We start from the raw sequence: 16,777 nt of genomic DNA, 5'->3' as shown, positions 1-16,777 counted from the left end.
AGAGCTGGTATTACAGCTGTAGTGTGTGTGTGTGTGTGTGTGTGTGTGTGTGTGTGTGTGTGTGTGTGTGTGTGTGTGTGTGTGTGTGTGTGTGTGTGTGTGTGTGTGTGTGTGTGTGTGTGTGTGTGTGTGTGTGTGGTGTGTGTGTGTGTGTGTGTGTGTGTGTGTGTGTGTTACCGGCCTGATGAAAGGCATATAGCCTCGACAGGAAATTCAGCACAGGCCTTAAGACCTTAATGGTGCATCTCTGAAACGCTTCCCCAACGTTTGGCCAGATTTGGGTTGGAACACACTCTGTAATTTACACTATATGTCTCTTATCTTCGTCTGTCTCTGAAATGAAACTGGGAGGCGCTATTTTCCCAGCATCGTCTGGGTTAAGGGAGGGTTTGGCCAAGCATCGTCTGGGTTAAGGGAGGGTTTGGCCCAGACCCAGCATCGTCTGGGCTAAGGGAGGGTTAGGCCCAGCATCGTCTGGATTAAGGGAGGGTTTGGCCCAGACCCAGCATCGTCTGGGTTAAGGGAGGGTTTGGCCCAGCACTGTCTGGGTTAAGGGAGGGTTCGGCCCAGACCCAGCATCTTCTGGGTTAAGGGAGGGTTAGGCCCAGCATCGTCTGGGTTAAGGGAGGGTTTGGCCAGGTTAGGCCGTCATTGTAAAATAAGAATTTGTTCTAAACTGACTTGCCTAGTTAAATAAAGTTTAAATAAAAATACAACATTTCAATATTATTTTCCCGCTGTAGCAAACTGTAGGAGGTTGTGGCTGACAGCAGCTTTTAAAGTGGCTATGAAGCACCTTGCCAGCCAGCCAGACTGATCTGTGTTTGGTTGGCGCTGGTGTCTGATATATGTGGAGATCACTGCCGTTGTAAAGCTCTACCTCTTGCCACTCTGTGCTATATTTCAAACAGGTCTGACAATAGCTAGTATTTTACAGCACATATCAAAATTGATTGGAACCATTTTTCCCCATTTATCCCCATACTTCTACAACTGCTTCTACACTACGGTGGCAATGCAAACTGTAGAAGGGATTTCATTTTTATTTGTGGTATTTTTTTACCCCATTTATCTCCCCAATTTCGATCTTGTCTCATCGCTTCAACTCCCCAACGGGCTCGGGAGGTGAAGGTTGAGTCATGCGTCCTCTGAAACATGACCCGCCAAACCGCGCTTCCTAACACCCGCCCGCTTAACGTGGAAGCCAGCCGCACCAATGTGTCAGAGGAAACACCGTTCAACTGACAACCTCAGTCAGCCTGCAGGCGCCCGGCCCGCCACAAGGAGTCGCTAGAGCGCGATGAGCCAAGTAAAGGCCCCCCCAGTCAAACCCTCCCCTAACCCGGACGACGCTGGGCCAAACCCTTACTAACCAGGACGACGCTGGGCCAAACCCTCCCCTAACCCAGTTCAAACCCTCCCCTAACCCGGACGACACTGGGCCAAACCCTCCCCTAACCCGGACGACACTGGGCCAAACCCTCCCCTTACCCGGACGACGCTGGGCCAAACCCTCCCCTAACCCGGACGACGCTGGGCCAATTGTGCGCTACTGCTGAAGCCGTGATTCAATGCCATGTATCTGTTTATTTTACTGTAATCTGATACTGTTGAAGCCGTGATTGAATGACATGTATCTGTTTATTTTACTGTAATCTGATACTGTTGAAGCCGTGATTGAATGCCATGTATCTGTTTATTTTACTGTAATCTGATACTGTTGAAGCCGTGATTGAATGCCATGTATCTGTTTATTTTACTGTAATCTGATACTGTTGAAGCCGTGATTGAATGCCATGTATCTGTTTATTTTACTGTAATTTGATACTGTTGAAGCCGTGATTGAATGCCATGTATCTGTTTATTTTACTGTAATCTGATACTGTTGAAGCCGTGATTGAATGCCATGTATCTGTTTATTTTACTGTAATCTGATACTGTTGAAGCCGTGATTGAATGCCATGTATCTGTTTATTTTACTTTAATTTGATACTGCTGAAGCCGTGATTCAATGCCATGTATCTGTTTATTTTACTGTAATCTGATACTGTTGAAGCCGTGATTGAATGCCATGTATCTGTTTATTTTACTGTAATCTGATACTGTTGAAGCCGTGATTGAATGCCATGTATCTGTTTATTTTACTGTAATCTGATACTGTTGAAGCCGTGATTGAATGCCATGTATCTGTTTATTTTACTGTAATCTGATACTGTTGAAGCCGTGATTGAATGCCATGTATCTGTTTATTTTACTGTAATCTGATACTGTTGAAGCCGTGATTGAATGCCATGTATCTGTTTATTTTACTGTAATCTGATACTGTTGAAGCCGTGATTGAATGCCATGTATCTGTTTATTTTACTGTAATTTGATACTGTTGAAGCCGTGATTGAATGCCATGTATCTGTTTATTTTACTGTAATCTGATACTGTTGAAGCCGTGATTGAATGCCATGTATCTGTTTATTTTACTTTAATTTGATACTGCTGAAGCCGTGATTCAATGCCATGTATCTGTTTATTTTACTGTAATCTGATACTGTTGAAGCCATGATTGAATGCCATGTATCTGTTTATTTTACTGTAATCTGATACTGTTGAAGCCGTGATTGAATGCCATGTATCTGTTTATTTTACTGTAATCTGATACTGTTGAAGCCGTGATTGAATGCCATGTATCTGTTTATTTTACTGTAATCTGATACTGTTGAAGCCGTGATTGAATGCCATGTATCTGTTTATTTTACTGTAATTTGATACTGTTGAAGCCGTGATTGAATGCCATGTATCTGTTTATTTTACTGTAATCTGATACTGTTGAAGCCGTGATTGAATGCCATGTATCTGTTTATTTTACTGTAATCTGATACTGTTGAAGCCGTGATTGAATGCCATGTATCTGTTTATTTTACTGTAATTTAATACTGCTGAAGCCGTGATTGAATGCCATGTATCTGTTTATTTTACTGTAATTTGATACTGTTGAAGCCGTGATTGAATGCCATGTATCTGTTTATTTTACTGTAATTTGATACTGTTGAAGCCGTGATTGAATGCCATGTATCTGTTTATTTTACTGTAATCTGATACTGTTGAAGCCGTGATTCAATGCCATGTATCTGTTTATTTGTGTGGCAGATCCAGAATGCGGACGATGTGCTAATTGCACCTTTAGAGAAGTTCAGGAAGGAACAGATTGGAGCTGCGAAGGTAAGATAGAAACTAGCATTATATCTCAACAACATGTTTACTGTTATTACAGAGTGGTTTGACATTTTACGTTTACATTTTAGTCATTTAGCAGACGCTCTTATCCAGAGCGACTTACAGTAGTGAATACATACATTTCATTTTCATTTCATAATTAAAAAAAATTAAAAATAATTTGTACTGGCCCCCTGTGGGAATCGAACCCACAACCCTGGCGTTGCAAACACCATGCTCTACCAACTGAGCTACAGGGAAGGCCAGATATTTATCAGGCATTTTAATGATATCCAAATAATATATAATTCATGTACAATGACAAGTGTATCCTCACCAATGAGTATCCATTCTAATGAATACTGTATGTCAAGTATGGCAATCACTACATCTGAACACAACGTGCTGTAGTGTACATTCAGAGTGCTTTAAGGTGGATATATGGTGTTTTGCTGATTTCCACATGTGTAATTGTGATACCAGTGAATATACATTGTAATATATATATATATATATATATATATATATATATATATATATATATATATATATATATATATATATATATATATATATATATATATATATATAAACGTATTCTGGTGTCCATCAGAAAGTGGACTGTGTAATGTAATGGCTAGAGAAAAGAAAATGAAAATGAAAATTCATCAATTTAGTAACCGTTAGTAACCTACAACATTCATTTATTCAAAACCAGCTCTAAATCCTCAACCAGCTCTAAATCCCTGACCGTTAAAACGCTATGAGCTCAACCAGCTCTAAATCCCTGACCGTTGAAACGCTATGAGCTCAACCAGCTCTAAATCCCTGACCGTTGAAACGCTATGAGCTCAACCAGCTCTAAATCCCTGACCGTTGAAACGCTATGAGCTCAACCAGCTCTAAATCCCTGACCGTTGAAACGCTATGAGCTCAACCAGCTCTAAATCCCTGACCGTTGAAACGCTATGAGCTCAACCAGCTCTAAATCCCTGACCGTTGAAACGCTATGAGCTCAACCAGCTCTAAATCCCTGACCGTTGAAACGCTATGAGCTCAACCAGCTCTAAATCCCTGACCGTTGAAACGCTATGAGCTCAACCAGCTCTAAATCCCTGACCGTTGAAACGCTATGAGCTCAACCAGCTCTAAATCCCTGACCGTTGAAACGCTATGAGCTCAACCAGCTCTAAATCCCTGACCGTTGAAACGCTATGAGCTCAACCAGCTCTAAATCCCTGACCGTTGAAACGCTATGAGCTCAACCAGCTCTAAATCCCTGACCGTTGAAACGCTATGAGCTCAACCAGCTCTAAATCCCTGACCGTTGAAACGCTATGAGCTCAACCAGCTCTAAATCCCTGACCGTTGAAACGCTATGAGCTCGACCAGCTCTAAATCCCTGACCGTTGAAACGCTATGAGCTCGACCAGCTCTAAATCCCTGACCGTTGAAACGCTATGAGCTCGACCAGCTCTAAATCCCTGACCGTTGAAACGCTATGAGCTCGACCAGCTCTGAATCCCTGACCGTTGAAACGCTATGAGCTCGACCAGCTCTGAATCCCTGACCGTTGAAACGCTATGATCTCGACCAGCTCTGAATCCCTGACCGTTAAAACGCTATGAGCTCGACCAGCTCTAAATCCCTGACCGTTGAAACGCTATGAGCTCGACCAGCTCTAAATCCCTGACCGTTGAAACGCTATGAGCACAACCAGCTCTAAATCCCTGACCGTTGAAACGCTATGAGCACAACCAGCTCTAAATCCCTGACCGTTGAAACGCTATGAGCACAACCAGCTCTAAATCCCTGACCGTTAAAACGCTATGAGCTCAACCAGCTCTAAATCCCTGACCGTTGAAACGCTATGAGCTCAACCAGCTCTAAATCCCTGACCGTTGAAACGCTATGAGCTCAACCAGCTCTAAATCCCTGACCGTTGAAACGCTATGAGCTCAACCAGCTCTAAATCCCTGACCGTTGAAACGCTATGAGCACAACCAGCTCTAAATCCCTGACCGTTGAAACGCTATGAGCTCAACCAGCTCTAAATCCCTGACCGTTGAAACGCTATGAGCTCAACCAGCTCTAAATCCCTGACCGTTGAAACGCTATGAGCTCAACCAGCTCTAAATCCCTGACCGTTGAAACGCTATGAGCTCAACCAGCTCTAAATCCCTGACCGTTGAAACGCTATGAGCTCAACCAGCTCTAAATCCATGACCGTTAAAACGCTATGAGCTCAACCAGCTCTAAATCCCTGACCGTTAAAACGCTATGAGCTCAACCAGCTCTAAATCCCTGACCGTTGAAACGCTATGAGCACAACCAGCTCTAAATCCCTGACCGTTGAAACGCTATGAGCTCAACCAGCTCTAAATCCCTGACCGTTGAAACGCTATGAGCTCAACCAGCTCTAAATCCCTGACCGTTGAAACGCTATGAGCACAACTCTCTATTGTGTTTCCTCCAAACCAGTTCTTCCCACCAAGGTGATTTCTAATGGTCATCTGTCCTTCCCTCTAGAAGACTAGAAGTCATAGCATAAAGACCAGGGACTGTCCCAACTGCCACCCTGTGGGCCCTTGTCAAAAAGAGTGCACTATAAAGGGAATAGGGAGCCATTTTCGACATACTTTTGGTCTTTCCAGTGAGTGGCCAGTGTATTGTCTAGCTTTGAGACGTAGAACTGAAATTTCTAGGCTGTGGTCAGTACAATCTGGGTGACCATACTGTACTGTAGTGTGTGTGTGTGTGTGTGTGTGTGTGTGTGTGTGTGTGTGTGTGTGTGTGTGTGTGTGTGTGTGTGTGTCTGAACACTTCGTAGAGTGCTGTCTTGTTGCTGCCGGCCATTATAGACAGGCAGCATGGCCCAGTAGCACATCTGTGGTCTTTTCCTTGGTGAGATCACACACACACACACACACACACACACACACACACACACACACACACACACACACACACACACACACACACACACACACACACACACACACACACTGGATCTGAACACATACACATAGCACAAACACCTCCCACTGAGCTCCTTAGTCTGTCCGTGCTTCTTGACACACAGTCAGTCCTTCTGTCCCTGGTGAATGATTCTCCCATCTGTACATAAGCCAAGCCTTGTGATAAACATTCCAACTTCACAGTCAGAATTTATACAGCATGAGCAGAGCGAGATGGAGAGAGAGAAAGAGAGAGAGAGAGAGAGAGAGAGAGAGGAGAGAGAGAGAGAAACCAAGAGACAGAGAGAGATAGAGAGAGAAAGAGAGAGACAGAGAGAGACAGAGAGAGAGACAGAGACTACCACTTGCAAAACAAGATTTCATCAAATGGGACAAACACCCCATTGAAACCCTGCCTGCAGAGTTCTGTAAGATTCTCCTACATGTTCAGAGGAAAACTACAAACCCTGCATGCAGGGCAGAATTAGGCCAATATCCACTAATAATAAAAACTAAAAAAGAGCAATTAAGCTTTGGAAACATCTAAAATACAGTGACCCCCTCTCACATCATTACCAAGCCCTGCAATGCCAAGAGCTGAGCAAAGAAAAGAGTCCCCTCATCCAGCTGGTCCTGGGGCTGAGTTCACAAACCTGTTCTACTAACACACTGAAGCCTCAGGACCCTCATCCAGCTGGTCCTGGGGCTGAGTTCACTAACCTGTTCTACTAACACACTGAAGCCTCAGGACCCTCATCCAGCTGGTCCTGGGGCTGAGTTCACAAACCTGTTCTACTAACACACTGAAGCCTCAGGACCCTCATCCAGCTGGTCCTGGGGCTGAGTTCACAAACCTGTTCTACTAACACACTGAAGCCTCAGGACCCTCATCCAGCTGGTCCTGGGGCTGAGTTCACACACCTGTTCTACTAACACACTGAAGCCTCAGGACTCTCATCCAGCTGGTCCTGGGGCTGAGTTCACAAACCTGTTCTACTAACACACTGAAGCCTCAGGACCCTCATCCAGCTGGTCCTGGGGCTGAGTTCACAAACCTGTTCTACTAACACACTGAAGCCTCAGGACCCTCATCCAGCTGGTCCTGGGGCTGAGTTCACAAACCTGTTCTACTAACACACTGAATCCTTAGGACCCTCATCCAGCTGGTCCTGGGGCTGAGTTCACAAACCTGTTCTACTAACACACTGAAGCCTCAGGACCAGAACATCCAATCAATCAGAATAAACCAAATTACAACACAGTCAAAACAAAACTACATTGCTTATTGGGAAACACAAGCACAAAGCAAAATGCAGTGCTATCTGGCCCTAAATCGACAGTACACCGTGGCTAAATATTTGACCATGGTTACTGATCAAAACCTTAGAAAAACCTTGACAAAGTACAGGCTCAGTGAGCACAGCCTTGTCATTGAGAAGGGTAGACACAGGAAAACCTGGCTCCCTGTAGAGGAAAGGCTGTGCAACCACTGCACCACAGCAGAACCTGAGACGGAGCTGCATTTCCTGACAAAATGTGAAAAATATAAAACAATTCGAGAGTGTAATTTCCCCAAATGTAAACCCTTATTCAAGGTTTCAAAGACCTCTCTGATGAGGATAGGCTACCCGTCCTGTTGGGGGAGGACGCAGAGAGCTGTGTGTTTGCAGCGCACTACATTGCTGCCTGCCATAAGATGAGGGACAGTGTCTGACAGACCAATCAACCTGCACATGTCCTCTACTGTATGCTTATTGTTATTGTCCAATGTATGGTTATTTTGACCATTGGTTATTGTTGTTACTGTTGTCCCGTTGACAATTTTGATTCTTATTATTTTCATATTGTAAATATCCAAAGTAAGTTTTGGCAATATGTACATTGTTATGTCATGCCAGAGAGCGAGAGAGAGAGACAGAGAGAGACAGAGAGAGAGACACGACTAGACCCAGCCTCACCTACACCACCACCTATAACCTGACTAGACCCAGCCTCATCTACACCACCATCTATAACCTGACTAGACCCAACCTCATCTACACCACCATCTATAACCTGACTAGACCCAGTCTCATCTACACCACCACCATCTATAACCTGACTAGACCCAGTCTCATCTACACCACCACCATCTATAACCTGACTAGACCCAGCCTCATCTACACCACCACCTATAACCTGACTAGACCCAGCCTCATCTACACCACCACCATCTATAACCTGACTAGACCCAGCCTCATCTACACCACCACCTATAACCTGACTAGACCCAGCATCATCTACACCACCATCTATAAACTGACTAGACCCAGCCTCATCTACACCACCACCTATAACCTGACTAGACCCAGCCTCATCTACACCACCATCTATAACCTGACTAGACCCAGCCCCATCTACACCACCACCATCTATAACCTGACTAGACCCAGCCTCATCTACACCACCATCTATAACCTGACTAGACCCAGCCTCATCTACACCACCATCTATAACCTGGCTAGACCCAGCCTCATCTACACCACCATCTATAACCTGACTAGACCCAGCCTCATCTACACCACCATCTATAACCTGACTAGACCCAGCATCATCTACACCACCATCTATAAACTGACTAGACCCAGCCTCATCTACACCACCACCTATAACCTGACTAGACCCAGCCTCATCTACACCACCATCTATAACCTGACTAGACCCAGCCTCATCTACACCACCACCATCTATAACATGACTAGACCCAGCATCATCTACACCACCATCTATAACCTGACTAGACCCAGCCTCAGGTACAACACCATCTATAACCTGACTAGACCCAGCCTCATCTACACCACCATCTATAACCTGACTAGACCCAGCCTCATCTACACCACCATCTATAACCTGACTAGACCCAGCCTCACCTACACCACCACCTATAACCTGACTAGACCCAGCCTCATCTACACCACCATCTATAACCTGACTAGACCCAACCTCATCTACACCACCATCTATAACCTGACTAGACCCAGTCTCATCTACACCACCACCATCTATAACCTGACTAGACCCAGTCTCATCTACACCACCACCATCTATAACCTGACTAGACCCAGCCTCATCTACACCACCACCTATAACCTGACTAGACCCAGCCTCATCTACACCACCACCATCTATAACCTGACTAGACCCAGCCTCATCTACACCACCACCATCTATAACCTGACTAGACCCAGCCTCATCTACACCACCACCTATAACCTGACTAGACCCAGCATCATCTACACCACCATCTATAAACTGACTAGACCCAGCCTCATCTACACCACCACCTATAACCTGACTAGACCCAGCCTCATCTACACCACCATCTATAACCTGACTAGACCCAGCCCCATCTACACCACCACCATCTATAAACTGACTAGACCCAGCCTCATCTACACCACCACCTATAACCTGACTAGACCCAGCCTCATCTACACCACCATCTATAACCTGACTAGACCCAGCCCCATCTACACCACCACCATCTATAACCTGACTAGACCCAGCCTCATCTACACCACCATCTATAACCTGACTAGACCCAGCCTCATCTACACCACCACCATCTATAACATGACTAGACCCAGCATCATCTACACCACCATCTATAACCTGACTAGACCCAGCCTCAGGTACAACACCATCTATAACCTGACTAGACCCAGCCTCATCTACACCACCATCTATAACCTGACTAGACCCAGACTCATCTACACCACCATCTATAACCTGACTAGACCCAGCCTCATCTACACCACCACCATCTATAACCTGACTAGACCCAGCCTCATCTACACCACCATCTATAACCTGACTAGACCCAGCCTCATCTACACCCCCATCTATAACCTGACTAGACCCAGCCTCATCTACACCACCACCATCTATAACCTGACTAGACCCAGCCTCATCTATACCATCTATAACCTGACTAGACCCAGCCTCATCTACACCACCATCTATAACCTGACTAGACCCAGCCTCATCTACACCACCACCATCTATAACCTGACTAGACCCAGCATCATCTACACCACCACCATCTATAACCTGACTAGACCCAGCCTCATCTACACCACCATCTATAACCTGACTAGACCCAGCCTCACCTACACCACCATCTATAACCTGACTAGACCCAGCCTCATCTACACCACCATATGTAACCTGACTAGACCCAGCCTCATCTACACCACCACCATCTATAACCTGACTAGACCCAGCCTCATCTACACCACCACCATCTATAACCTGACTAGACCCAGCCTCATCTACACCACCATCTATAACCTGACTAGACCCAGCCTCATCTACACCACCATCTATAACCTGACTAGACCCAGCCTCATCTACACCACCTATAACCTGACTAGGCCCAGCCTCATCTACACCACCATCTATAACCTGACTAGACCCAGCCTCATCTACACCACCATCTATAACCTGACTAGACCCAGCCTCATCTACACCACCATCTATAACCTGACTAGACCCAGCCTCATCTACACCACCATCTATAACCTGACTAGACCCAGCCTCACCTACACCACCACCTATAACCTGACTAGACCCAGCCTCATCTACACCACCATCTATAACCTGACTAGACCCAACCTCATCTACACCACCATCTATAACCTGACTAGACCCAGTCTCATCTACACCACCACCATCTATAACCTGACTAGACCCAGCCTCATCTACACCACCACCATCTATAACCTGACTAGACCCAGCCTCATCTACACCACCACCTATAACCTGACTAGACCCAGCCTCATCTACACCACCACCATCTATAACCTGACTAGACCCAGCCTCATCTACACCACCACCTATAACCTGACTAGACCCAGCCTCATCTACACCACCATCTATAAACTGACTAGACCCAGCCTCATCTACACCACCACCTATAACCTGACTAGACCCAGCCTCATCTACACCACCATTTATAACCTGACTAGACCCAGCCCCATCTACACCACCACCATCTATAACCTGACTAGACCCAGCCTCATCTACACCACCATCTATAACCTGACTAGACCCAGCCTCATCTACACCACCACCATCTATAACCTGACTAGACCCAGGATCATCTACACCACCACCATCTATAACCTGACTAGACCCAGGATCATCTACACCACCACCATCTATAACCTGACTAGACCCAGCCTCATCTACACCACCACCATCTATAACCTGACTAGACCCAGCCTCATCTACACCACCACCTATAACCTGACTAGACCCAGCCTCATCTACACCACCACCATCTATAACCTGACTAGACCCAGCCTCATCTACACCACCACCTATAACCTGACTAGACCCAGCCTCATCTACACCACCACCATCTATAACCTGGCTAGACCCAGCCTCATCTACACCACCACCATCTATAACCTGACTAGACCCAGCCTCATCTACACCACCACCATCTATAACCTGACTAGACCCAGCCTCATCTACACCACCACCATCTATAACCTGACTAGACCCAGCATCATCTACACCACCACCATCTATAACCTGACTAGACCCAGCCTCATCTACACCACCATCTATAACCTGACTAGACCCAGCCTCACCTACACCACCATCTATAACCTGACTAGACCCAGCCTCATCTACACCACCATATGTAACCTGACTAGACCCAGCCTCATCTACACCACCACCATCTATAACCTGACTAGACCCAGCCTCATCTACACCACCACCAGCTATAACCTGACTAGACCCAGCCTCATCTACACCACCATCTATAACCTGACTAGACCCAGCCTCATCTACACCACCATCTATAACCTGACTAGACCCAGCCTCATCTACACCACCTATAACCTGACTAGGCCCAGCCTCATCTACACCACCATCTATAACCTGACTAGACCCAGCCTCATCTACACCACCATCTATAACCTGACTAGACCCAGCCTCATCTACACCACCATCTATAACCTGACTAGACCCAGCCTCATCTACACCACCATCTATAACCTGACTAGACCCAGCCTCACCTACACCACCACCTATAACCTGACTAGACCCAGCCTCATCTACACCACCATCTATAACCTGACTAGACCCAACCTCATCTACACCACCATCTATAACCTGACTAAACCCAGCCTCATCTACACCACCACCATCTATAACCTGACTAGACCCAGCCTCATCTACACCACCATCTATAACCTGACTAGACCCAGCCTCATCTATACCACCACCATCTATAACCTGACTAGACCCAGCCTCATCTACACCACCATCTATAACCTGACTAGACCCAGCCTCACCTACACCACCACCTATAACCTGACTAGACCCAGCCTCATCTACACCACCATTTATAACCTGACTAGACCCAGCCTCATCTACACCACCATCTATAACCTGACTAGACCCAGCCTCACCTACACCACCACCATCTATAACCTGACTAGACCCAGCATCATCTACACCACCACCATCTATAACCTGACTAGACCCAGCCTCATCTACACCACCATCTATAACCTGACTAGACCCAGCCTCACCTACACCACCATCTATAACCTGACTAGACCCAGCCTCATCTACACCACCATATGTAACCTGACTAGACCCAGCCTCATCTACACCACCACCATCTATAACCTGACTAGACCCAGCCTCATCTACACCACCACCATCTATAACCTGACTAGACCCAGCCTCATCTACACCACCATCTATAACCTGACTAGACCCAGCCTCATCTACACCACCATCTATAACCTGACTAGACCCAGCCTCATCTACACCACCTATAACCTGACTAGGCCCAGCCTCATCTACACCACCATCTATAACCTGACTAGACCCAGCCTCATCTACACCACCATCTATAACCTGACTAGACCCAGCCTCATCTACACCACCATCTATAACCTGACTAGACCCAGCCTCATCTACACCACCATCTATAACCTGACTAGACCCAGCCTCACCTACACCACCACCTATAACCTGACTAGACCCAGCCTCATCTACACCACCATCTATAACCTGACTAGACCCAACCTCATCTACACCACCATCTATAACCTGACTAGACCCAGTCTCATCTACACCACCACCATCTATAACCTGACTAGACCCAGCCTCATCTACACCACCACCATCTATAACCTGACTAGACCCAGCCTCATCTACACCACCACCTATAACCTGACTAGACCCAGCCTCATCTACACCACCACCATCTATAACCTGACTAGACCCAGCCTCATCTACACCACCACCTATAACCTGACTAGACCCAGCCTCATCTACACCACCATCTATAAACTGACTAGACCCAGCCTCATCTACACCACCACCTATAACCTGACTAGACCCAGCCTCATCTACACCACCATTTATAACCTGACTAGACCCAGCCCCATCTACACCACCACCATCTATAACCTGACTAGACCCAGCCTCATCTATACCATCTATAACCTGACTAGACCCAGCCTCATCTACACCACCATCTATAACCTGACTAGACCCAGCCTCATCTACACCACCACCATCTATAACCTGACTAGACCCAGCATCATCTACACCACCACCATCTATAACCTGACTAGACCCAGCCTCATCTACACCACCATCTATAACCTGACTAGACCCAGCCTCACCTACACCACCATCTATAACCTGACTAGACCCAGCCTCATCTACACCACCATATGTAACCTGACTAGACCCAGCCTCATCTACACCACCACCATCTATAACCTGACTAGACCCAGCCTCATCTACACCACCACCATCTATAACCTGACTAGACCCAGCCTCATCTACACCACCATCTATAACCTGACTAGACCCAGCCTCATCTACACCACCATCTATAACCTGACTAGACCCAGCCTCATCTACACCACCTATAACCTGACTAGGCCCAGCCTCATCTACACCACCATCTATAACCTGACTAGACCCAGCCTCATCTACACCACCATCTATAACCTGACTAGACCCAGCCTCATCTACACCACCATCTATAACCTGACTAGACCCAGCCTCATCTACACCACCATCTATAACCTGACTAGACCCAGCCTCACCTACACCACCACCTATAACCTGACTAGACCCAGCCTCATCTACACCACCATCTATAACCTGACTAGACCCAACCTCATCTACACCACCATCTATAACCTGACTAGACCCAGTCTCATCTACACCACCACCATCTATAACCTGACTAGACCCAGCCTCATCTACACCACCACCATCTATAACCTGACTAGACCCAGCCTCATCTACACCACCACCTATAACCTGACTAGACCCAGCCTCATCTACACCACCACCATCTATAACCTGACTAGACCCAGCCTCATCTACACCACCACCTATAACCTGACTAGACCCAGCCTCATCTACACCACCATCTATAAACTGACTAGACCCAGCCTCATCTACACCACCACCTATAACCTGACTAGACCCAGCCTCATCTACACCACCATTTATAACCTGACTAGACCCAGCCCCATCTACACCACCACCATCTATAACCTGACTAGACCCAGCCTCATCTACACCACCATCTATAACCTGACTAGACCCAGCCTCATCTACACCACCACCATCTATAACCTGACTAGACCCAGGATCATCTACACCACCACCATCTATAACCTGACTAGACCCAGGATCATCTACACCACCACCATCTATAACCTGACTAGACCCAGCCTCATCTACACCACCACCATCTATAACCTGACTAGACCCAGCCTCATCTACACCACCACCTATAACCTGACTAGACCCAGCCTCATCTACACCACCACCATCTATAACCTGACTAGACCCAGCCTCATCTACACCACCACCTATAACCTGACTAGACCCAGCCTCATCTACACCACCACCATCTATAACCTGGCTAGACCCAGCCTCATCTACACCACCACCATCTATAACCTGACTAGACCCAGCCTCATCTACACCACCACCATCTATAACCTGACTAGACCCAGCCTCATCTACACCACCACCATCTATAACCTGACTAGACCCAGCATCATCTACACCACCACCATCTATAACCTGACTAGACCCAGCCTCATCTACACCACCATCTATAACCTGACTAGACCCAGCCTCACCTACACCACCATCTATAACCTGACTAGACCCAGCCTCATCTACACCACCATATGTAACCTGACTAGACCCAGCCTCATCTACACCACCACCATCTATAACCTGACTAGACCCAGCCTCATCTACACCACCACCAGCTATAACCTGACTAGACCCAGCCTCATCTACACCACCATCTATAACCTGACTAGACCCAGCCTCATCTACACCACCATCTATAACCTGACTAGACCCAGCCTCATCTACACCACCTATAACCTGACTAGGCCCAGCCTCATCTACACCACCATCTATAACCTGACTAGACCCAGCCTCATCTACACCACCATCTATAACCTGACTAGACCCAGCCTCATCTACACCACCATCTATAACCTGACTAGACCCAGCCTCATCTACACCACCATCTATAACCTGACTAGACCCAGCCTCACCTACACCACCACCTATAACCTGACTAGACCCAGCCTCATCTACACCACCATCTATAACCTGACTAGACCCAACCTCATCTACACCACCATCTATAACCTGACTAAACCCAGCCTCATCTACACCACCACCATCTATAACCTGACTAGACCCAGCCTCATCTACACCACCATCTATAACCTGACTAGACCCAGCCTCATCTATACCACCACCATCTATAACCTGACTAGACCCAGCCTCATCTACACCACCATCTATAACCTGACTAGACCCAGCCTCACCTACACCACCACCTATAACCTGACTAGACCCAGCCTCATCTACACCACCATTTATAACCTGACTAGACCCAGCCTCATCTACACCACCATCTATAACCTGACTAGACCCAGCCTCACCTACACCACCACCATCTATAACCTGACTAGACCCAGCATCATCTACACCACCACCATCTATAACCTGACTAGACCCAGCCTCATCTACACCACCATCTATAACCTGACTAGACCCAGCCTCACCTACACCACCATCTATAACCTGACTAGACCCAGCCTCATCTACACCACCATATGTAACCTGACTAGACCCAGCCTCATCTACACCACCACCATCTATAACCTGACTAGACCCAGCCTCATCTACACCACCACCATCTATAACCTGACTAGACCCAGCCTCATCTACACCACCATCTATAACCTGACTAGACCCAGCCTCATCTACACCACCATCTATAACCTGACTAGACCCAGCCTCATCTACACCACCTATAACCTGACTAGGCCCAGCCTCATCTACACCACCATCTATAACCTGACTAGACCCAGCCTCATCTACACCACCATCTATAACCTGACTAGACCCAGCCTCATCTACACCACCATCTATAACCTGACTAGACCCAGCCTCATCTACACCACCATCTATAACCTGACTAGACCCAGCCTCACCTACACCACCACCTATAACCTGACTAGACCCAGCCTCATCTACAC

The 16,777-nt window shown here is 46.8% G+C and overlaps 1 protein-coding gene across 2 annotated transcripts in view; it reads left to right on the top strand.

Moving 5' to 3' along the window:
- Positions 1–16,777, top strand: part of arhgap42b (Rho GTPase activating protein 42b) — a 235,189-nt gene that overhangs the window by 98,303 nt on the left and 120,109 nt on the right. For both annotated transcript variants that reach the window (XM_045704171.2, XM_045704173.2), the window contains exon 4: positions 3,142–3,213. In XM_045704171.2, coding sequence (XP_045560127.2) covers positions 3,142–3,213 — 72 coding nt within the window. The remainder of the gene's footprint in view (positions 1–3,141; positions 3,214–16,777) is intronic.

The sequence above is a fragment of the Salmo salar genome, chromosome 20 (assembly GCF_965601325.2).
Source record: "Salmo salar chromosome 20, fSalSal1, whole genome shotgun sequence".
NCBI lineage: Eukaryota > Metazoa > Chordata > Actinopteri > Salmoniformes > Salmonidae > Salmo > Salmo salar.
The sequence above is the reverse complement of the archived record's forward strand: the minus strand, read 5'-3'. Positions and strand labels throughout refer to the sequence as shown.